At 42.5% G+C, this 25,716-nt stretch overlaps 1 protein-coding gene across 3 annotated transcripts in view; it reads left to right on the top strand.

Annotated features, from left to right (window-relative positions):
* The window catches only part of LOC139415168 (calcipressin-2-like), a 136,812-nt gene extending 112,058 nt beyond the window's left edge, over positions 1 to 24,754 (top strand). For 2 of the 3 annotated variants that reach the window (XM_071163049.1, XM_071163050.1), the window contains one exon: positions 22,067 to 24,752. In XM_071163049.1, coding sequence (XP_071019150.1) covers positions 22,067 to 22,224 — 158 coding nt within the window. In that variant the 3' untranslated portion in view covers positions 22,225 to 24,752. Of the gene's footprint in view, positions 1 to 22,066 lie in introns of all 3 variants that reach the window. The other variant, XM_071163048.1, reaches the window with a different exon arrangement.
* The last annotated feature ends 962 nt before the right edge of the window (positions 24,755 to 25,716 follow it).

Below are 25,716 nucleotides of genomic sequence, written 5' to 3'. Positions count from 1 at the left end.
GCCATTGTCACTGATTCCTTCCAAACCACTCATTGTTGAATTTGCGATTTCCAACTTGTTGTTTAATGTTTATGTCCAATGGCTGATGAGCACCGATACCTTTTATCTATCATGTCTCTTAATTATTTATCTTCATATGACAGCGATTAAAAAGGATTTGCCAGTAGATTGTCGACTTGATTCCTGATGATGACTGCTAGCTAAGATATGTGACACGTAAACTCACTGTCAACTGCGTTTATTTTCAGCAAACGTTGAAATTGCCTGCAATGACAACAAGCTCAGTCCGATGATGCTGTGACACACCGCCCCAGACCATGAAGGACACTCCACCTCCAAATCGATCCCGCTCCAGAGTACAGGCCTCGGTGTAACACTCATTCCTTCGACGATAAACTCGAATCCGACCATCACCCCTGGTGAGACAAAACCGCGACTCGTCAGTGAAGAGCACTTTTTGCCGGTCCTGTCTGGTCCAACGATGGTGGGTTTGTGCCCAAAGGCGACATTGTTGCCGGTGATGTCTGGTGAGGACCTGCCTTACAACAGGCCTACAAGCCCTCAGTCCAGCCTCTTGCGGACAGTCTGAGCACTGATGGAGGCATTGTGTATTCCTAGTGTAACTCGGGCAGTTGTTGTTGCCATTCTGTACCTGTCCCGCAGGTGTGATATTCGGATGTACCGATCCTGTGCAGGTGTTGTTGCACGTGGTCTACCACTGCGAGGACGACCAGCTCTGTCCTGTTTCCCTGTAGCCCTGTCTTAGATGTCTCACAGTATGGACATTGCAATTTATTGCGCTGGCCACATCTGCAGTCCTCATGCCTCCTTGCAGCATGCCTAGGGCATGTTCACGCAGATGAGCAGGGACCCTGGTCATCTTTCTTTTGGGTTTTTTACAGAGTCAGTAGAAAGGCATCTTTAGTGTCCTAAGTTTTTTCATAACTTTTTGCTGAGTTTATTCATGCCAAAATAACATGCAAAACATGTTAAAAATGTGGGGCTCAAAACAGGTGGGGCAGAGCCCTGAATGACGGGCCGACACTGATTATTTCTTATTTGCAAACTTTCCAATGAAATGAGCAGCAGCAGTATCAAACCATGGCTAGAGCGGCACATTCGACCTCACATTCATCACTCGCTTGATGTACATTAAAAGGGCCAGATGTGCAATTAAAGGGGAACTACACAAAAAAATCTATATTTGTTAGTTTTCTTCCAGACATAAAAAAGTGAAGCATGGGGCACTACTTTCTCTTGTACACCAAGAACCTGGGGAACAGTTGTAGGGGTGAAGAGAAGAATGTGCCTATTTGAAAGCTATAATTATTTTTGGGGCTTACGTTATGTTGAATATTTTTACAGTAGCTCTCATGCTAGAAAAGGTTGGAGACCCCCGATTTAAAGGATATTGTATAATCATGGGAACAGAGGAGAGCGGCATCAAGCTGGTCTTTACCCCCTGCATTAGTTTATATACTGACTTGGAGTCAGAAGTGGAGCAGCGACTGTAGTTAGAGATTCTGAGCTTAGGGGTCAGAGACTGACAAGAGGTCAGGGAATAGTAGTGACAACTAGAGGTCGACCGATTAATCAGAATGGCCGATTAATTAGGGCTGATTTCAAGTTTTCATAACAATCGTAAATCGGTATTTTTGGACACTGATTTGGCCGATTAAAAAAAATATATATATAATTATACCTTTACTTAACTAGGCAAGTCAGTTAAGAACACATTCTTATTTTCAATGACGGCCTAGGAACGGTGGGTTAACTGTCTCGCTCTCAGGGGCAGAACGACTGATTTTTACCTTGTCAGCTCGGGGGATTCAATCTTGCAACCTTACAGTTAACTAGTCCAACGCTCTAACCACCTGATTACATTGCACTCCACGAGGAGACTGCCTGTTACGCGAATGCAGTAACCCAAGGTAAGTTGCTAGCTAGCATTAAACTTATCTTAGAAAAAACAATCAATCAATCATAATCACTAGTTAACTACACATGGTTGATGATATTACTAGTTTATCTAGCGTGTCATGCGTTGCATATAATCGATGCGGTGCCTATCGTTGCTCCAACGTGTACCTAACCATAAACATCAATGCATTTCTTAAAATCAATACACAGAAGTATATATTTTTAAACCTGCATATTTAGCTAAAAGAAATCCAGGTTAGCAGGCAATATTAACCAGGTGAAATTGTGTCACTTCTCTTGCGTTCATTGCACGCAGAGTTAAGTTAGTGTATATGCAACAGTTTGGGCCACCTAATTTGCCAGAATTGTACGTAATTATGACATAACATTGAAGGTTGTGCAATGTAACAGGAATATTTAGACTTATGGATGCCACCCGTTAGATAAAATATGGAACGGTTCCGTATTTCACTGAAAGAATAAACGTCTTGTTTTCGAGATGATCGTTTCCGGATTCGGCCATATTAATGACCGAAGGCTCGTATTTCTGTGTTTTATCATGTTATAACTAAGTCTATGATTTGATTGAGCAGTCTGACTGAGTGATGGTAGGCAGCAGCAGGCTCGTAAGTATTCATTAAAACAGCACTTTTGTGCATTTGCCAACAGCTGTTTATGACTTCAAGCCTATCAACTCCCGAGATTAGGCTGGTGTAACCGATGTGAAATGGCTAGCTAGTTAGCGGGGTGCGCGCTAATTGCGTTTCAAACGTCACTCGCTCTGAGACTTGGGAGTAGTTATTCCCCTTGCTCTGCATGGGTAACGCTGCTTCGAGGGTGGCTGTTGTCGTTGTGTTCCTGGTTCGAGCACAGGTAGGAGCGAGGAGAGGTACGGAAGCTATACTGTTACACTGGCAATACTAAAGTACCTATAAGAACATCCAATAGTCAAAGGTTAATGAAATACAAATGGTATAGAGAGAAATAGTCCTATAATTCCTATAATAACTACAACATAAAACTTCTTACCTGGGAATATTGAAGACTCATGTTAAAAGGAACCACCAGCTTTCATATGTTCTCATGTTCTGAGCAAGGAACTTAAACGTTAGCTTTCTTACATGGCACATATTGCACTTTTACTTTCTTCTCCAACACTTTGTTTTTGCATTATTTAAATCAAGTTGAACATGTTTCATTATTTATTTGAGGCTAAATTGATTTTATTGATGTATTATATTAAGTTAAAATAAGTGTTCATTCAGTATTGTTGCAATTGTCATTATTACAAATAAAATAACAAATCGGCCGATTAATCGGAATCAGCTTTTTTTGGTCCTCCAATAATTGGTATCGGTATCGGCGTTGAAAAATCATAATTGGTCGACCTCTAGTGACAACACCTGTAGAGATACAACTGGTATTGTAGCCTAATGGGAATGGTTATCTGATATGTTTAGAACACTTCTAGTGCAGAAAATGTAAATGTGATTGGGCTAAAAATAAAGATGCATTGGTGGTGAATGTTTCCTGGTACACTGAAGTAGCTCTTAAATGATAAGGCCTGGGCATATGCGCTCTAGGTCATGGAATAGAGTGCAGTATATGAATGTAAACTTTTAAAACACTGTTTAGACTTGCAATGCAATAATGTAGAGTGCAGTATGTATAGAAACATTTTATTTAAAAAACTCTGTTTATGTTTAAACTGTAAACATCACAGGCGTTTACTATAGTTATCTGGCATACATAATTTGTATTTGTGTGTGTGTGTGTGTGTGTGCGTGCGTGCGTGCGTGCGTGCATACTCCATAGTATGCGTGTGTGTGAGCATTGCAGGCTTTTATTCATCAGAGTATTGTTGGCGAAGCCTTGGGGTTAGAACTCCTGAGAGAGTTGACTCAGTCAGTCTGATGTTTCATGCTCATTTAACAAACAAATGATGAAGTTAACAGAGAATAGGGATTTTAATTTGAACATTCTTCTAGTCATTAGTTGTTTATTGAACTCTTTAAACTGTGAAAATTATATTGTTTCTGTTGTTTCCTAGCTGCATTAAACTGTCTCAACTCATCCCCATTAAAACTAGCAACAAGAGACAGACCATAACTTCAGCGCTTGGCATTTTGGCACAAAACCTTTATCCAGTCAGATTGCCTTCTTCCAGCATGGCAATAATAGCCAGTTACACAAGGTGTGTGTGTGTGTGTGTTTTTCCACTACAGTGTTTCCATATGCAACCCAGCCTTCAGAGAGAGGGGCTACCTGAGTGTAGTATAGTGCTGCGGCTCCACCAGGCTGCCTCCCTACAACACAAGGCCTCGTTAAGGAGAGAATTATTTTGTTGTTCCCAGCCTTCCAGCCTCGCACTCGCTTTCTCATTAAGCCTGAGAAATAAAAGCACTTAAAACCTCTTACTTCTACCCCCTCCTTTTTCGAACATTCTGTTAAAAATCGCGCAACTTTTCAGCGTCCTGCTACTCATGCCAGGAATATAGTATATGCATATGATTAGTATGTGTGGATAGAAAACACTCTGAAGTTTCTAAAACTGGTTAAATCACGGCTGTGACTATAACAGATTGTGTGTTTCATTGAAAAACGCAAGAAAAACTGCTCTCTGAAAGCTAAAAATAATTTCCATAAGTCACTTCCATGAGTTGTTAAAAGAGGACAATATCGACCTGCATGCAATTCATACAAATTCCACACGATGTCGCCATTGTCGTCATTTTCAATTGAATTATTTGTTGGAAAATCCATCTATCTGGCTTCCGTTTCTTCCAGTCTTCACCCGGATGTTGTTAATGTGGACATTGGCAGCCATTGATTTGCAAACGATTGAATATACATCGCCCTGTAATCATTTTGATAGATTATAAACGTTTACTAATACCTAAAGTTGGATTACAAAAGGATTTCGAAGTGTTTTGTGAAAGTTTATCGTCGACTTTTTTAATTTAAAAAAATTACGCAGCGTTTAAAAACAATGTTTTTTTCTGAATGACACAGCTTCTATAGAAAGCTATTTTGGGTATATATGGACCGATTTAAACGAAAAAAAGACCCAATAGTGATGTTTATGGGGCATATAGGAGTGCCAAGAAAGAAGCTCGTCAAAGGTAATGAATGTTTTATATTTTATTTCTGCGTTTTGTGCTGCGTCGGATAAGCAGAGTCTTTGTTTACGTCGCATTCAGGCATTTTCAGGTGGTGCATGCTATCAGATAATACCTTCTCATGCTTTCGCCGAAAAGCATTTTAAAAATCTGACTTGTTGGCTAGGTTCACAACGAGTGTAGCTTTAATTCAATACCCTGCTTGTGAATTTTGATCAAGGTTTGAGTTGTAACGAGTACATTTAGCATTTAGCGTAGCGCATTTGCATTTCCAGGTGTCTACTTGAGACATCTGCGTCTCAAGTATAGTCAAGAAGTTAATGAAATATTTGAGGCGCATCTGTGGGCAGTTAGATGGGCGAGGGGGTTGCCAAGCATGTGTGGCAGCAGGTAGTGCTGTACTGTTACCATACCAGGGTCTGGAGAGCAGAAGGAACAGTGGTACAGTACAATACTAATACTGTAGTACTGTGGCAGTACAGTGAAGACATGGCTGGGTGTATTGGAATATACAGCATACAGTATAATAGATAAGGTCTTTATAATTTCATTTGACATTTCAGTGATTTAGCAGACGCTCTTATCCAAAGCGACTTAAGTGCATTCACCATAAAGACGGCTAGGCGAGACAACCACATATCACAGGCATAGTAAGTATTATTTTTCCTCCATAAAGCAGCTATCAGCAAAGTCAGTGCTAGCGAGGAAACATTTCAATGTTTCCACACTAGATCAGAGGACATCAGTGCATGGGATGCAGCACACATTCCTCCCAGTATCAAACACTCCATCAAATCAAATTTAATTTTCACATGCACCGAATACAACAGGTGTAGACTTTACTGTGAAATGCTTACTTGTAAGCCCTTAGCCCTTAACCAACCATGCAGTTCAAGAAATAGAATTTAAAAAAGATTTACTAAATAAACTAAAGTAAAAAATGTAATAAAAAGTAACACAATAAAATAACAATAATGAGGCAGGGGGGGTACCAGTCAATGTGCTGGGTTACAGGTTAGTCGAGGTCATTTGTACCTGTAGGTAGAGGTAAAGTGACTATGCATAGATAATAAACAGCGAGTAGCAGTAGTGTAAAAACAAAGGGGGTGTCAATGTAAATAGGCTGGGTGGCCATTTGATTAATTATTCAGCAGTCTTATGACTTGGGGGTAGAAGCTGTTAAGGAACCTTTTGGACCTAGACTTGGCGCTCGCTTGCCGTGCGGTAGCAGAGAGAACAGTCTATGACTAGGGTGGCTGGAGTCTCTGACCATTTTTGGCACTGTGGCACACCTGTTTATTTTGAGACTGTTAAGGAATGTTGTATACCCTCTGTAGCGCCTTACTGTATAACGTTTTGAGGATCTGAGGACCCTTGCCAAATCTTTTCAGTCTCCTAAAGGGGGAAAAGGCATTGACATGCCCTCTTCACAACTTTCTTGGTGTGTTTGGATCATGATAGTTTGTTGGTGATGTGGACACCAAGGAACGCAAAACTCTCGACCAGCTCCACGACAGCCCCGTCGATGTGAATGGGGGCGTGTTCGGCCCTCCTTTTCCTGTAGTCCACGATCATCTCATTTGTCTTGCTCACATTGAGGGAGAGATTGTTGTCTTGGCACCACACTGCCAGGTCTCTGGCCTCCTCCCTATAGGCTGTCTCATCATTGTCAGTAATCATGCCTACCACCGTTGTGTCATCAGCAAACTTAATGATGGTGTTGGAGTCATGCTTGGCCACGCATTCATGTGTGAACAGGGAGTACAGGAGGGGACTAAGCATGCACCCCAGAGGGGCCCCAGTGTTGAGGATCAGCGTGGCAGACGTGTTGTTACCTACCCTTACCAGCTGGGAGCGGCACGTCAGGAAGTCCAGGATCCAGTTGCAGAGGGAGGTGTTTAGTCCCAGGGTCCTTAGCTTAGTCATGAGCATTGTGGGCAGTATGGTGTTTAACGCTGACCTGTAGTCAGTGAACAGCATTCTCACATAGGTGTTCCTTTTGTCCAGGTGGGAAAGGGCAGTGTGTAGTACGATTGAGATTGCGTCCTCTGTGGATCTGTTGGGGCGGTATGCGAATTGGAGTTGGTCTAGGGTTACCGGGATGATGGTGCTGATGTGAGCCATGACAAAGCACTTCATGGCTACCAACGTAGTCATTTAGGCAGATTACCTTCGCTTTCTTGGGCGCAAGGACCATGGTGGTTTGCTTGAAACATGTATGTATTACAGTCTTGAACAGGGAGAGGTTGAAATGTCAGTGAAGACACTTGCCATTTGGTCCACGCATGCTCTGAGTACACGTCCTGGTAATCCGTCTGGCCTGGCGGCCTTGTGAAACACTGCAGCTCCATGTACTGTACTCTGGCACACCTGTTTATTTTGAGACTGTTGCTAAGGAATGTTGTATATTTAAGAAATGGTGATACAGGGAGTAAATTATTTGGAGTGTTTGGCCTGGCTTGAAAGAATGCAGTAATAATAGCTGCAGTCTGTTAGTGGTCCTGGGCTTAGGCCACGCTTAACCCAAAGGAGAGAGATCATCATGTCTATCTGTCCTTCCACCCCCACTACCCACCGCACACACACACGCACTCTGCATGGTATAAGCCATCACTTTTGATAGGAGCTGGCTGGCTGGGTGGGGGACAGACATTCACCAGAGATAGTGAGCTCACCACATACAGTACAGTACACACACACACACACACGTGATAGAGAACGGTAATGCTGTCGTTATTTGAATCCCTCAGTATGATAGATGATGGCTAGGAGAGTGTTGCGATCCCAGTGGTCTTTTAGGTGGGGAAATGTTTGAAACTCTGTATCTTATAGTTGACGGATACTGATATGGATATGGTAGTCAGGTCCTTTAACTTGTTCTGAGGACTGGGCTTGTGCAGTGTGGTGTCAGATCTCTTCTCCTCTACTATCCCCTGTCATTCTCTTCCTCTCAGCACCTCTCATTCGTTCTCTATTTCCTTTTCACTCCTTTTATTTTCTGCATTCCCCCTTTCTCGCTCTCCCCTCCTCTCCCTCTCTGCGAGTCAGAATGCAGCCGCATTGACGTCACCCAGTGGTTGGCTGAGGAGTCCAGGCCCTCAGGAGAAATGGAGAGAGAGACTCACTTTGTAACACAATGCTGTGTGAATACTCTGAATAACAATTATTATTATTATTTTTTTAACATTTAACCTTTATTTAACTAGGCAAGTCAGTTAAGAACAAATTCTTATTTACAATGACGGCCTACCGGGGAACAGTGAGGTAACGGCCTTGTTCAGGGGCAGAAATACGCATTTTTACCTCGTCAGCTCCGGGATTCGAAACCAGAAACCTTTCGGTTACTGGCCCAACGCTGTGAACATTAGGCTACCTGCCGCCCGGGCAGATCCCCATTAGCTGTTGCAAAATCAGGGGTCTTCCATGGGGTCCACACAAAACATGACACATGTCATAATACAGAACAAGAACAGCTCAAGGACAGAACTACATTTTTTTTTAAAGGCACAAGTAGCCTAGATATCAATACATACACACAAACTATCTAGGTCAAATAGGGGAGAGGCGTTGTGCCGTGAGGTGTTACTTTATCTGTTCATTTGAGCAATTTGAGATGGAACTGAGTTCTATGCAATAATGGCTCCAAATAATACTGTACACTTTCTTAAATTTGTTCTGGATTTGGGGACTGTGAAAAGACCCCTCGTGGCATGTCTGGTGAGGTAAGTGTGTGTGTCAGAGCTGTGTGTAAGTTGACTATGCAAACAATTTGGGATTTTCAACACATTAATGTTTCTTATAAAAAGAAGTGACGCAGTCAGTCTCTCATCAACTCTTAGCCAAGAGAAACGGGCATACATAGTATTTATATCAGCCCTCTGATTACAATGAAGAGCAAGACGTGCCGCTCTGTTCTGGGCCAGTTGCAGCTTAACTAGGTCTTTCCTTGCAGCACTGGACCACACGACTGGACAATAATCAAGATTAGACAAAACTAGAGCCTGCAGAACTTCCTTTTTGGAGTATGGTGTCAAAAAAGCAGAGCATCTCTTTATTACGGACAGACCTCTCCCCATCTTTACAACTATTGAATCTATATGTTTTGACCATTTTACAATCTAAGGTAACGCCAAATAATTTAGTCTCCTCAACTTGTTCAACAGCCACACCATTCATTACCAGATTCAGCTGAGGTCTAGAACTAAGGCATGATTTGTACCAAATAAAATGCTCTTAGTTTTAGAGATGTTCAGGACCAGTTTATTACTGGCCACCCATTCCAAAACAGACTGTAACTCTTTGTTAAGGATTTCAGTGACTTCATTAGCTGTGGTTGTGTCACGCGGGACTAGGTGGGTGAAGGAATCAGACACAGAGAGTTCCACTGGGGAAAAGTGCTCTTTACTTCGGCACATAAAATGATAAGCCCAACAATACAGGGCGCGGACATACAACGTGACAACCCAAAAAACACAGGGTGCCAAGTTAAGAAAATAAATCCACCTCTACCTAAAATGCACACACTTAACATAAAGACAATCCCGCACAAAACAAGGGCGGGTCTACCTACTAAATATAGGGAAGCTCATAAATCCAAACAACAGAAACACAGGTGAAACTAATAAGACAAAACAAACAGACAAACGAAAAAGGGATCGGTGGCGGCTAGTAGCACGGTGACGACGACTGTCGAGCACCGCCCGAACAGGCAGGGTAGCCAACTTTGGCGGAAGTCGTGACAGGTTGCTGATGTGTATATGGTTGAATCATCAGCATACATGGACACACATGCTTTGTTTAATGCCAGTGGCAGGTCATTGGTAAAAAATAGAAAAGAGTAGAGGACCTAGAGAGCTGCCCTGTGGTAAACCACACTTTAAATGTTGGATATTAGAGAAGCTTCCGATTAAAGAAAACATTTTTGAGTTCTATTAGATAGATAGCTCTGAATCCACGCTATGGCAGAGGTCAAAAAGCCATAACACATAAGTTTTTTCAACCACAGTTCAATAATATCAAAGGCTGCACTGAAATCTAACAGTACAGCTCTGACAATCTTCTTATTATCAATTTCTTTCAACCAATCATTTGTGTCAGTGTTGAGGGCACATTTTGAGTACCCGTCTCTATAAGCATGCTGAAAGTCTGTTGTAAATTTGTTTACAGAGAAATAGCATTGTATTTGGTCAATCACAATTTTTTAAAACAGGTTGCTAAGAGCTGGCAGCAAGCTTATAGGTCTGCTGTTAGAACCAGCAAAGGCCGATTTACCACTCTTGGGTAGCGGAATTACTTTGGCTTCCCTCCAGGCCTGAGGACAAAGACTTTCCTCTAGGCTCAGATTAAAGATATGATAGATAGGAGTGGCTATAGAGTCAGCCACCATCATCAGTAGCTTTCCATCTAAGTTGTCAATGTTTTCTTTGATTATTAGTTTTTTTTAATGCATGAATATCAAGGCTCACTGTTCATTGTTGGCATTTCCTGCCTAAATTTGCCCACTTTGCCAATGAAGTAATCATTAAAATAATTGCCAACATCAAATGGCTATGTGATGAATAGGCAATCTGATTCGATGAAAGATGGAGTTGAATTTGTCTTTCTGCCCATAATTTTTATTTAATACAGTAATACAGTTTCTTCTTCTTTTTGTTGCGTTTAGTCACAAAATCGCTCAATTTGCAGTAAGTCAGCCTGTCAGATGTCCAGCCAGACTTATTAGCCACTCCTTTTGCCCCATCTCTTAAACCATACTGTTTTTCAATTCCTCATCAATCCATGGATCTTGGCTCTTCCAAGATGGCATAGCAGTCGGACGTGTGTTTGTCTTGTCCCGTGTACATAGTCGTTTTCCTTGTTTGTTTTTTTCATATATATTTTGTATATATTTTAATCTCACTTTCCATCTACGAACTGAATATACTTACCTGCAACCTGCCTCACCCAATGTGGTACGGATCTGCTATTTTCATACTTTAGAATCGGAAACCCCATCAGAAGTTAGCCAGCTAACTAGCTACGAGCTAGTAGTCAGTTAGCCACTGCTAGCGGTCTTCACCGTTAACTCGGACATTAGCCAGCTTCAGCTTGTCAATACCTGCCAGCCTGCACAGCGCGATATCAACCCAGAGCACAACGGACTGCTTTTTTCTCTACCGCATCACTGGATTCCTGCCGCAAGCCCTGGTCCATTACACCGGATCATCGCAGCTAGCTAGCTGCATTCGAGTGACTACTGCTAGCTAACGCCTCTGTCCCGTAGTAAGCACCAGTTAGCCCTGAGCTAGCCTTGAGCTAGAACCATCTCCCGGCTAGCCAAATAGGTCTACTAGCTAATTCTTGGGCTACAATACCTCTTTTGCCAATTGGCCTGGACCCTTTATTGCTGACACGGAGCCCCGCCAATCCATCACGATTGGTCTGCCGACGTAATCGTCCGAGCTAGTTTCAACAGGCTTTTCCGTTGCGACATCGCCGAAGGCCCATCTGCTAGCCCTGGCCCGCTAGCTGTCTGAATCGCCGTCTCTCCAGCTCGCCTAGCCTAATAGCAACTACTCAACGGCTCCCTGTCTAATCTGTTGCTGCTCATTGGACCCTATGATCACTCGGCTACACATGCCTCTTCCTAATGTCAACATGCCTTGTCTATTGCTGTTTTGGTTAGTTATTATTGTCTTATTTCACTGTAGAGCCCCCAGCCCTGCCCAACATGCCTTAGATAGGCCTTTTGTCCCAACCCCCACACATGCGTAAACCTCACCTGGCTTAACTGGTGCCTCTAGAGACAAAACCTCTCTCATCGTCACTCAATGCCTAGGTTTACCTCCGCTGTACTCACATCCTACCATACCCTTATCTGTACATTATGCCGTGAATCTATTCTTCCACGCCCAGAAATCTGCTTATTTTACTCTATTCCAAATGCACTAGACAACCAGTTCTTATAGCCTTTAGCCGTACCCTTATCCTACTCCTCCTCTGTTACTCTGGTGATGTAGAGGTTAACCCAGGCCCTGCAGCCCCCAGCACCACTCCTATTCCCCAGGCACTCTTATTTGTTGACTTCTGTAACCGTAAAAGCCTTGGTTTCATGCATGTTAACATCAGAAGCCTCCTCCCTAAGTTTGTTTTATTCACTGCTTTAGCACACTCTGCCAACCCTGATGTCCTAGCCGTGTCTGAATCCTGGCTTAGAATGACCCCCAAAAATTCTGAAATTTCCAACCCCAACTACAATATTTTCCGCCAAGATAGAACTGCCAAAGTAGGTGGAGTTGTAATCTACTGCAGAGATAGCCTGCAGAGTTTTGTCATGCTATCCAGGTCTGTGCCCAAACAATTCTACTTTTAAAAATCCACCTTTCCAGAAAGAAGTCTCTCACCGTTGCGCTTGTTATCGACCCCCCTCAGCCCCCAGCTGTGCCCTGGACAACATATGTGAATTGATTGCCCCCATATATCTTCAGAGTTCATAATGTTAGGTGACCTAAACTGGGTTATGCTTAACACCCCGGTCGTTCTACAGTCTAAGCTAGATGCCCTCAATCTCACACAAATTATCAAGGAACCTACCAGGTACAACCCTAAATCTGTAACCATGGGTACCCTCTTAGATATCATCCTGACTAACCAGTCCTCTAAATACACCTCTGCTGTCTTCTACCAGGATCTCAGCAATCACTGCCTCATTGCCTGCGTCCGTAATGGGTCCGTGGTCAAACGAACACCCCTCCTCACTGTCAAACGCTCCCTAAAACACTTCAGGGAACAGGCCTTTCCAATCGACCTGGCCCAGGTATCCTGTAAGGATTTTGACCTCATCCCGTCAGTAGAAGATGCCTGGTTGCTCTTTAAAAGTGATTTCCTCACCATCTTAAATAAGCATGCCCCATTCATAAAATGTAGAACTAAGAACAGATATACCCCAGACTTGACTGCCCTTGACTAGCACAAAAACATCCTGTGGCGTTCTGCATTAGCTTCGAATAGCCCCGCGATATGCAACTTTTCAGGGAAGTCAGGAACCAATATACAAAATCAGTTAGGAAAGCTAAGGCTAGCTTTTTCAAACAGACATTTGCATCCTGTAGCACTAATTCCAAAACGTTTTGGGACACTAACGTCCATGGATAATAAGAGCACCTCCTCCCAGCTGCCCACTGCACCGAGGCTAGGAAACACTGTCACCACTGATAAATCTACGATAATCGATAATTTCAATAAGCATTTTTCTACAGCTGGCCATGCTTTCCACCTGGCTACCCCTACCCCGGCCAACAGCTCTGCACCCCCTGCAGAAACTTGCCCCCCCACCCCCTCCACTTAGAATATGTGAACAACTACAAATACCTAGGTGTCTGGTTAGACTGTAAACTCTCCTTACAGACTCACATTAAGCATCTCCAATCCCAAATTAAATCTAGAATCGGCTTCCTATTTCGCAACAAAGCCTCCTTCACTCATGCTGCCAAACATACCCTCGTAAAACGGACTATCCTACCGATCCTTGACTTCGGCGAAGTAATTTACAAAATAGCCTCCAACACTCTACTCAGCAAACTGGATGTAGTCTATCACAGTGCCATCCATTTTGTCACCAAAGCCCCATATACTACCCACCACTGCGACCTGTATGCTCTCGTTGGCTGGCCAACGCTACATATTCTTTGCCAAACCCACTGGCTCCAGGTCATCTATAAGTCCTTGCTAGGTAAAGCCCCACTTTATCTCAGCTCACTGGTCACCATAGCAACACCCACCCGTAGCACACGCTCCAGCAGGTATATTTCACTGGACATCCCCAAAGCCAACACCTCTTTGGCTGCCTTTCCTTCCAGTTCTCTGCTGCCAATGACTGTAACGAATTGCAAAAATCACTGAAGCTGGAGACTTATATCTCCCTCTCTAATCTCCCTCTCTCTCTAGCTGTCAGAGCCAATCTACACAGCCAATCTGTAAATAACACACCCAACTACCTCGCTCCATGTATTTGTTTATCTTTTTGCTCTTTTGCACCCCAGTATCTCTACTTGCACATCATAATCTGCACATCTATCACTCCAGTGTTAATGTTAAATTGTAATTATTTTGCCTCTATGGCCTATTTATTGCCTTACCTAATCTTGTACATTTGCACACACTGTACATAGATTTTTTTATTGTGTTATTGACTGTGCATTTGTTTATGTGTAACTCTGTGTTGTTGTTTTTGTCGCACTGCTTTGCTTTATCTTGGCCAGGTCGCAGTTGTAAATGAGTGTTGTAAATTGTAAATGCTAAACCCGTTTGACATGTTTCTGCGGACTGTAACGGAACTTTTTGACATTTCGTCTGCAACTAGTGAACGCACTTCGTGACTTTGGATTTGTTTACAAAGCGCGCTAACAAAAGTAGCTATTGGGACATAAATGAAGGACATTATCGAACAAAACAAACATTTATTGTGGAACTGGGATTCCTGGGAGTGCATTCTGATGAAGATCATCAAATGTAAGTGAATATTTATAATGTTATTTCTGACTTCTGTTGACTGCACAATATGGCGGATATCTTTTTGGCTTGTTGGGTCTCTGAGCGCCGTACTCAGATTATTGCATGGTTTGCTTTTTCCCATAAAGCTTTTTTGAAATCTGACACAGCGGTTGCATTAAGGAGTTTATCTAAAGTTTATCTAAAGTTCCATGTATAACACTTGTATTTTCTGTAAATTTATGTGGCTTTCTGCAAAATCACTGGATGTATTTGGAACGACTGAACATAACGCGCCAATGTATACTGAGATTTTGTTATATAAATATGAACTTTATCGAACAAAACATACATGTATTGTGTAACATGAAATCCTATGAGTGTCATCTGATGAAGATCATCAAAGGTTAGTGATTAGTTCTATCTCTATTTCTGATTTTTGTGACTACACTCTTTGGCTGGAAAAATGGCTGTGTTTTTCTGTGACTTGGCTCTGACCTAATATAATCGTTTGTGGTGCTTTCGCTATAAACCCTATTTGAAATCGGACACTGTGGTGGGATTAACAATAAGATACGTGTATGTTTGAGGAATTTTTATTATGAGATTTCTATTGTTTGAATTTGGCGCCCTGCACTTTTACTGGCTGTTGTCATATCGATCCCGTTAACGGGATCTCGGCCCTACAAAGTTTTTAACAGGTGCATGTTTATCAATAATTGGAAGAAGCAATTTCATAAATTTATTAAGTGCAGCATCTGGATGCTTCTCATTAATCACATCAGACTAACAAATATTTTTAACATCATCCACATAAGAGTCACAGCAAAATATTTTGTATGAGCTCTTGTATACTATTTTAGGCCCAGCTGTTGGAACTTTGGCTTTCTTGGATATAGCCACTATATTGTGATCACTGCATCCAATGGGTATGGATACAGCTTTAGAACAAAGTTCTACAGTATTAGTAGAAATGTGATCGATACATGTGTATGATCTTGTTCCTGTGGTGTTTGTAAACACCCTGGTAGGTGGATTAATGACCTGAACCAGATTACAGGCACTGGTTACAGTGAGAAGCTTCCTCTTGCAGCTTGATGAAAACCAGTCAATATTCAGGTCCCCAAGAAAGTAGACCTCTCTGTTTACAACACATACACTATCAAGCACTTCACACATATTATTCAGATACTGACTGTTCGCAATTGGTGTCCTAAAAGGCTTTAGATTAGGGATGCACGATATATCGGTGAATATATCAGAATCGGCCGATATTTGCTAAAAATGGCAACATTGGCATCGGCCCAATGTCTAATTTAACGCTGATGCGCAAGTCCGATGTCAAAGCTGACGTGCATACCTACATATATGACGTAAGTAGATTTCGGAATGATGCCATGGAGCGCACACTAAGCACACACTTCCAACAACTCAACAAGTTCAAGACGAGCAGTCATTTGAAAGAGTGAGAACATTTCAGCGAGACAACTCAAAGGTGAAATCCTTTAACGCCAAGATAATGGAATTCATTGTCCTTGACAATCAACCGTCCTCTGTTGTGGATGATGTTGGCTTTCGCCGACTGGTCGAGCCCCGGTACACACTATTCTTCAGATGTTGCCCTACTGGAGTTGCACAGTACTGTTGAAACGTACATCTATGAGTGTCACTGCTATTAGCTTCATGACTGACATTTGGACCAGCCAATGTCAGCCCCATGAGCATACTGAGTCTGACAGGACAGTGGGTCGACGAGGATTTCATACCGAGGAAAGCCGTATTGCATGCTCAAGAATGTGCTGGTTCTCATACCACTGCTGCCATTTCAATGGCATTTGAGAACATGTTTGAAACTTGGAAACATGAACACACTCCTAGCGCCATTTGAACAACTGACTTGAGAAATAAGCTAATCAACTGCTTCTGCAGCAGACGTGATACCCTCTGTCATGGCATTGAAACGCTTGCTCAACAAAACTGCCGACACAGATCGTGGGGTTAAAACTTACAAAAGTACTGGAGGCTGTGAACAAGCGATTTGGTGGCATTCTCTCAGAGACTATTTACTGTGTCGCCACCATGTTCGATGCTAGGTACAAGGACTGCTACTTCAATGCGGACAAGAAACAGGGTTTACGTAAAATACACAGCTGGACAAGATGGAAACGGACACAATGACAGTGCGCACCGAGGAAGAGATGCCACGGACAGACAGAGCTGAAACTTCACTGCTTGACATGTATGATAAAATCCTAGTTGAGAATGAAACGACTAAACAAATGAACAACAAAACAGCACAGCAAGTAAATGAAGGAAATAGATTTTGATTATGTTTTACTGGTAAGGGGGTCATACGTAAATGCCAACAAAATAACTTTTGGGTCAGTGTGGTGTGTGTGTGTGGTGTGTGTGTAACCTTTATTTAACTCGACAAGTCAGTTAAGAACAAATTCTTATTTACAATGACGGCCTAACCCGGCCAACACTGGGCCAAATGTGCGCCGCCCTATGGGACTCTCAATCACAGCCAGATATGATACAGCCGGGATCTGAACCAGGGACTGTAGTGACGCCTCTTGCACTGAGATGCAGTGCCTTAGACCGCTGCGTCCCCGTGTGTGTGTTAACTATTTAATTGTACTAGAATGCTTAAAATGCCGCTAAAATGTTAATATCGGTTATCAGTATCTGGGTTTTTTTGTCAAGGAAAATATCGGATATCGGTATCGGGCAAAAATGTCATATCGGTGCATCCCTACTTTAGATGTGCCCAGTGAACCTGAAACCACAACAATTCAATAACACTTGACATAAGATCTTCTCTAAGCATTACAGGGATATGGCTCTGAATATATACAACACCTCTCCCATAATCATTTCTGTCTCTTCTATAGAAATGGCTAATATATGAATGTTATCTGATGTTAGCAAGTTATTGATTTCATGAACCTTATTTCTAAGGCTACGTACAGTGGTTTGCGAAAGTATTCACCCCCCTTGGCATTTTTCCTATTTTCTTACAGCCTGGAATTAAAATAGATTTTTGGGGGGTTTGTATCATTTGATTTACACAACTTGCCTACCACTTTTTTTTTAATTATTTATATTTTTTCTTGTGAAACAAACGAGAAATAACAAAAAAACTGAAAACTTCAGCGTGCATTCACCCCCCCAAAGCCAATACTTTGTAGAGCCACCTTTTGCAGCAATTACAGCTGCAAGTCTCTTGGGGTATATATTTTCCTTGATGGCCAAAAAGCTCTATTTTAGTCTCATCTGACCAGAGTACCTTCTTCCATATGTTTGGGGAGTCTCCCACGTACCTTTTGGGGAACACCAAACATGTTTGCGTATTTTTTTCTTTAAGCAATGGCTTTTTTTCTGAACACTCTTCCGTAAAGCCCAGCTCTGTGGAGTGTACGGCTTAAAGTGATCCTATGGACAGATACTCCAATCTCCGCTGTGGAGCTTTGCAGCTACTTCAGGGTTATCTTTGGTCTCTTTGTTGCCTCTCTGATTAATGCCCTCCTTGCCTGGTCCGTGAGTTTTGGTGGGCTGCTCTCTCTTGGCAGGTTTGTTGTGGTGCCATATTCTTTCCATTTTTTAATAATGGATTTTATGGTGCTCCGTGGGATGTTCAAAGTTTCTGATATTTTTTTATAACCCGACCCTGATCTGCACTTCTCCACAATTGTCCCTGGCCTGTTTGGGGAGCTCCTTGGTCTTCATAGTGCCACTTGCTTGGTGGTGCCCCTTGGTTAGTGTTGTTACAGACTCTGGGGCCTTTTTAGAACAGGTGCATATATATATACATATATATATATATATATATATATATATATACTGAGATCATGTGACACTTAGATTGCACACAGGAGGACTTTCTTTAACAAATTACGTGACTTCTGAAGGTAATTGGTTGCACCAGATCTTATTTAGGGGCTTCATAGTAAAGGTGGTGAATACATATGCACACACCACTTTTCCTTTTTTTGGGGAGGGGAATGTGAAGTTATTTTGTTAATTTCCCTATTTTGTGTGTCTATTACATGAAATCCAAAATAAAATCCATTTAAATGACATGGTGTAATGCAACAAAGTAGGAAAAACACCAAGGGGGTGAATGTCAATACTTTTATAATATTAAATATGGGCTATTTTCAGCCCTTTCCTGGGTAGCTTATCAGAGAGACATAATACTGAAAAGAGCAAACAAAGCAAGAGGAAAATAAATATACATTCAGTTGTCCGTTAATCAATTGGTGTGTGTGTGTGTGTGTGTGTGTGTGTGTGTGTGTGTGTGTGTGTGTGTGTGTGTGTGTGTGTGTGTGTGTGTGTGTGTGTGTGTGTGTGTGTGTGTGTGTGTGTGTGTGTGTGTGTGTGTGCTGCGGGGTTGAAGCTACGAACCCATAGGCTTGGATCTCTCATCCCCTCCAGGCTTCTGGGAAGGAGGAGAGATCCAACTCGCTCTGGCAGCTTTCATGGCTGGGACCAGTTCTTTCCTCTTCTGGAGCACAGCTTCAGAATAGTCCTCATTGAGGAAGATACACGTTCCTCTCAAGTTCTTGGCTCTTTCCAGAACAGCTACCATGTCCTTGAACATCAGGAACTTGACCACTATTGTCCTGGGCTTGTCACCTGGGCTTTTTGGTGGGTTTTACAGTCCTGTGGGCGCACTCCACCTCAAACTTCCTGTGATCCATCAGTCTCCGTCATGTGGAGATTCTGCAATTCCGTCCACACCATGTTGTTCCACCTTGATTGTCCCTTGAGAGTCTGATTCATCCATCATTGTTATCATAGATTCACACAGAACTGATTTACTCTTTCAATGACTTACAGATTGCTGTCATCGAGCTGACCCTGGGAGAACTGCAAACTGTTATTCAGGTCCGGGACCTCTCTGGTCAGGTCGTCCATTCATTTATCAGTTGAATCCACCAGGATTTGGTTAAAACACTTGAAGCTACAGTTGAAGTCGGAAGTTTACATAGACCATAGCCAAATACATTTAAACACAGTTTTTCACAATTCCTGACATTTATTCCTAGTAACAATTCTCTGTCTTAGGTCAGTTAGAATCACAACTTTAGAGCCTCCCGGGTGGCGCTGTGCCATCAGAGTCCCTGGGTTCGCGCCCAGGCTCTGTCGTAACCGGCCGCGAACGGGAGGTCCGTGGGGCGACGCACAATTGGCCTAGCATCGCCCGGGTTAGGGAGGGCTTGGTCGGTAGGGGTGTCCTTGTCTCATCGCGCACCAGCGACTCCTGTGGGCTGGGCGCAGTGTGCACTAACCAAGGTGGCCAGGTGCACGGTGTTTCCTCCGGCGCATTGGTGCGGCTGGCTTCCGGGTTGGATGCACGCTGTGTTAAGAAGCAGTGCGGCTTGGTTGGGTTGTGTATCGGAGAACGCACAACTTTCAACCTTCGTCTCTCCCGAGCCTGTACGGGAGTTGTAGCGATGAGACAAGATAGTAGCTACTACAACAATTGGATACCACGAAATTGGGGAGAAAAAGGGGTAAAAAAATAAATAAAAAAGAATCACCACTTTATTTTAAGAATGTGAAATGTCAGAATAACAGTAGAGAGAATGATTTCTTTCAGCTTTTATTTCTTTCATCACATTCCCAGTGGGTCAGAAGTTTACATACACTCAATTAGTATTTGGTAGCATTGCCTTTCAATTGTTTAACTTGGGTCAAACATTTCAGGTAGCCTTCCCACAATAAGTTGGGTGAATTTTGGCCCATTCCTCCTGACAGAGCTGGTGTCAGGTTTGTAGGCCTCCTTGCTCACACACACTTTTTCAGTTCTGCCCACAAATTTTCTATAGGATTAAGATCAGGGCTTTGTGATAGCCACTACAATACCTTGACTTTGCCCTTAAGCCATTTTTCCACAACTTTGGAAGTATGCTTGGGGTCATTGTCTATTTGGATGCCCATTTTCGACCAAGCTTTAACTTCCTGACTGATGTCTTGAGATGTTGCTTCAATATATCTACATAATTTTCCACCCTCATGATGCCATCTATTTTGTGAAGTGCACCATTCCCTCCTACAGCAAAGCACCCACATAACATGATGCTGCCACCCCCGTGCTTCATGGTTGCGATGGTGTTCTTCGGCATGCAAGCCTCCCCCTTTTTCCTCCAAACATAACGATGGTCATTATGGCCAAACAGTTCTATTTTTGTTTCATCAGACCAGAGGACATTTCTCCAACAAGTACGATCTTTGTCCCTATGTGCAGTTGCAAACCGTGGCTTTTTTATGGCGGTATTGGAGCAGTGGCTTCTACCTTGCTGAGTGGCCTTTTAGGTTATGTCGATATAGGACTCTTTTTAATGTGGATATAGATACTTTTGTACCGGTTTCCTTCAGCCTCTTCACAAGGTCCTTTGCTGTTGTTCTGGAATTGATGTGCACTTTTCGCACCAAAGTATGTTCATCTCTAGGAGACAGAACGCATCTCCTTCCTGAGCGGTATGGCAGCTGCGTGGTCCCATGGTGTTTATACTTGCGTACTATTGTTTGTACAGATGAACGTGGTACATTCAGGCGCTTGGAAATTACTCCCAAGGATGAACCAGACTTGTAGGGGACTACCATTTGTTTTCTGTGGTCTTGGCTGATTTCTTTTGATTTCCCCATGATGTCAAGCAAAGAGGCACTGAGTTTGAAGGTAGGCCTTGAAATACATACACAGGTACACCTCCAATTGACTCACATGATGTCAATTAGCCTACCAGAAGCTTCTAAAGCCATGACATAATTTTCTGGAATATTCCAAGCTGTTTAAAGGCACAGTCAACTTTTGACCCACTGGAATTGTGATACAGTGAATAAGTGAAATAATCTGTCTGTAAACAATTGTTGGAAAAATGACTTGTGTCATGCACAAAGTAGATGTCCTTACCAACTTGCCAAAACTATAGTTTGTTAACAAGAAATTTGTGGAGTGATTGAAAAATGAGTTTTACTGACTCCAACGTAAGTGTATGTAAACTTCCGACTTCAACTGTATTTTCCTGTTGTGGTAACAACTGCTTGTAGAACTCTTTTTGTTTGATTAAAAGATCCTTCACGTGTGATAGAGACACCACTGTCCTCAACGGTACTCCCGCCGGCTTTGGTCTTTGTCATCGTAGCTAGGAACATAGGTTACGCTGTTAGTCCTCGCAGTTCCAGACAGGGCAGGTTACAGGGAAGATAGAAAACAACAAACAGCAGTGATCTAGACAGACACAACGCTCTAACCACTAGGCTACCTGCCGCCCCATATTATCTCAGTCTTCCCTGTGTTGAGGTCCTTATAACCAGATAATTACAAAGACTGTATATTAATCTTCTGCTCACTGAAATGCCCCCAATTCATGAGTAGAAAATCCTAGAGTTTGCCTCGTCATACTGACTGTGGGCTCCCTCTTGAGGTCATGTATTCTACTGTAGAAAAATGTTCTGAGATCTGCTGCTTTGAATTCTGAAACGTCTGCCTTGTACTTACCTTCTCTCTCTGTCTCTGTTTCTCCCGCTCTCTTCTCACTCACTCTCTACAGGAGAGAAGTTTGAGCTGCATGCGGGAACAGAGTCCACTCCCAGCGTCGTAGTCCACGTGTGCGATAGCGACACAGAGGAGGAGGAAGAGGAACCAAAGAATTGCCCCAAACCAAAAATCATCCAGACCCGGCGCCCTGACCTTCCTGTGTCCAACTGAACTCTGTCCCCCTGCCACTTCCTGCCGTAACATCCTCGTGTGGAGGGAGGAGAATTTGACCCCCCCCCCTCCCCATCTCTCTCACAGGAACATTCCCCATGTTCAGCCTTCCCGCCTTAAGGCTGTCCACCTGGGCCAGAGGGGGAGTGATCTCTGTTCCTCGTCCTCGCCGACATACAGCCGTTGATGTGCTACATGTATGATCACAGAGTTAGTTTCCGTCCACTATCATTTTCACATTTCTAGTTGCAGCCACCATGCCCTCAGTGATTGGTTCCTCTCTTTATGATTCTGTTGATGTAATGTCACACAGTTAGCAGTGATGGGGCAGCACCTTGCTTTGAGCTCTTAGCGGTTGTGGTGCATGCCAGTTTAAAGAAGCCCATAGGTCGCTTTTATGGACTGTTTGCTGGACATTAGCTTTGCTCTCGCACCACTGCGTATGTACCACAACCACTAATGATGAATAGCACTTCTCTCATCAGGGCATGTTAGCCACTGAGGTGGTGAGGGACTGGCGCTGCATGAATTGAAGTAACCCTAAGGAATATTATAAATACTCAATACTTAAAGTTGTCAGAGGTTGTTCCTCATGTTGTCAGTGCTGTCTGTCGACCATGGGATTTTTTTTATCTTGCCAATGCATGCACTGGTCTGATACAGTTTGTGTATTTACTTTGCTCCGTTTGCTGTATGTAACTGTCAATGTGACCTCTCTCTCTTCTCTATCTTCTCTCTCTCCTCCCTGGGTGTTCTGGCTATCGGTGTTCTTCACAGAAAACAATGTTTAAACCTGTTACAAGCCATGCGCCTTCAAGTGAAAACATTATGTACAATGATATTTCTGTGATTTTTTCCTCAATGTGAATTTTTCTGTGTCCATGTCTTGTCCCTGACAGTCTGTTTTAAAGAAAGAGGGGGGAAAAGTGAACTAAGAAAAAAAAACAGAATGACCTTTTCCTCCTAGGGAAAAAATGGATAGCCAATCAGATGTCATCACGTGAAGACAGTCTATAAAGTGCATGGTTACATTTTTATAGAGATATTGTGTTGTTTGAGAACAGTGGTTCAGGCATGGGGTTTCCTTGCAGTTTGTGTGCTTCTGTAGAGAGCGAGAAAGAAACATTTATTCAGACTCATAAGGAATAAGAAAATGCATCACAACGATCTTGTGAGGATGAAAAAAAACAAAACGTATTATGTTACACAAAATGTTCCAAGTGCTATTACACAGTTTCTGTGAAAATGGTCAAGGGGAATGACACTCACTCACACAATCATTTTTGTTTCCCTTTGTGTGTTTTGTTGAGTTTTTCCTGTGTTGGTGCAATGAGTGTCTTGGTATGCCTGAATAACTTATAGGACTATAGAACAAGCTCTGTACAAAATGCATTTAAAATGCCCTGTCTGTTTGTGGAGAACGGGCGTTGTGATCAGTTTGCTATTGGCCCTTCCTTTTTTAGACACTACACCAACACTGAGATTCTACATTTTTTTGACACACTGATTCCACCCTGGTGCTTTTCTACACTCTAACCACTCAGCCTGTAACCTCAGTGTCTGTCATTTCAACCCCGATCTCTGATGATGATGATGATGATGATGATGATGACAAATCCAATGGTCTGATTTGATGACCCAGTTCAAAGTGTGATGATTGATAATATGGTTTACTTCACCAAGCTCCAGTAGGTTGCGCTAAATGCCCTTTTCTTCTACCTGCAATATTTCCCCATCTGCTTATAATTGACGTTTAAAGCAGATCAAATGTTGTTGGTAATAATGTGCCACTATCCTTTTTGAAAAACACAGACATCAAATGAAATTGAATACGGTCCACCAGGTTTGAATCATGTAACATTTCTTTCTTTCAAATGGTTGGGGTAACAGTAGTCCTTCATCCTTGTTTTGTTTCGTACGTGCTGGTTTTAAGACACTCTTCCCTCACTGCATTTATCTGATGGTTACCAACAACACAATAACATGCCCCTGTCCAAATTATGTACTACAGACACCATTACAACCCAAAATGAGGTGACTTGTATAGATGCAATGACTTTGTTTCTAGATTTTGGTGTTTTTCGCCTAGACCCCTGGTCTGTTGAATCTGCTCTATAAGCTTGTCCTGCAGTCATATCCTTAAACATAAACACAGTAAGAATTCTGCATGTTGTCAATATGTACCTGTATGTGATTCAAAATGTCCAGATATTTGTATTTTACAGATTTTTTTTTCTCCAATTATTTTTGAAATCAAATTATTGTCTGTTTTATTCTGAGAGTCTGTTGGATTGGGAAGTAGTATCAGTGATGGGGGGGACCAATATCTTTATTGTGTAAAACTTGTGCAACACCTTCAATGTACTTGTCATTCTACATGTACAACCTGCCTGCCTACACTAAGGATACATATCTGTATATATTAATCAATACTATTTTTACTGCATTTTTGTACAAATATTCATGGTAGCCATGTAAAAGTAGTTGACATGATTCTACGGTAGTATTAAAAGAGTTTGGTTTTAATGCATTGTCTTGTTTTTAATGTGTCCTATTGTTGCTTCTAGGCCTACTGATTTTATAGGAAAATAAGGGGGAAATTCTCAAGTCTACATCCCCTCCCCAGCCCCCATTTACTAAGATATTTGACTCCCATCTTGACTCCTCCATTCTCCTAACCTTCACTCAATCACTTTCTCTCCCGTGTGCATCATCAGTGTGTAAGACTAGTCACGGCCAATTTCAGTGTCAATGTCAATTTAAATTGTATTTCTCAAGAGCTATCATCATTATACAGTGTTTAATTTTTAACAAAGAGGACTTCACTGTGATAAACAACGTTCATCTCTCTCGTGTTCCTTATTGCTTTATCGGCTGTTGGAGAATGCTTGTTATTCCCCTCACTTAACTGTTGCTGTGGGTTTTCTAGGGCAACGCTGTCGCAACAGACATCAATCACTGTTGCCCTCCCCTTCTATCAGTCTTCTACAATATGACACTGATGTTCAGTCAGGCTACAGGCTATGTTTATGTAGGCTTAAACCTTAGAGGGCTAAGTGCTGTGTTGATGGGGTGAACAGGGTCAAAGCAGATATTTACAACAGTCTGAAAGTACATGAAAAGTGGTGTCTTGACTCCCCCTCCTCTCCTCCGTCTCCTGCTTCCTCAGCTGGTCAGTCTAGTGCCAAGATGAAGGTGTGTTTGGCCCTGACATCCAGACATGAAGCACTCTAACTGGCTCCCATATACAGTGGGTTCCTAAATTATTGACACCCTTGATAAAGAGGAGCAAAAATGACTGTAAAATAAATAATTCAAATACTGAGCTACGGGTAACTGCCAAAAATAAAGGAAACCCCAACATAGTTTCTTAATATGGTATTGGGTCACCATGAGCCAGAACAGCTTCAATGCACGTTGCCATAGATTTTATAAGTGTTGAAAACTATCGGAAGGATGTGACACTATTCTTCCATGACAAATTCCATCATT

Source organism: Oncorhynchus clarkii, chromosome 8, assembly GCF_045791955.1.
Source record: "Oncorhynchus clarkii lewisi isolate Uvic-CL-2024 chromosome 8, UVic_Ocla_1.0, whole genome shotgun sequence".
Classification (NCBI taxonomy): domain Eukaryota; kingdom Metazoa; phylum Chordata; class Actinopteri; order Salmoniformes; family Salmonidae; genus Oncorhynchus; species Oncorhynchus clarkii.
Note: the sequence above shows the minus strand (reverse complement) of the source record. Positions and strands in the feature narration are given on the sequence as shown.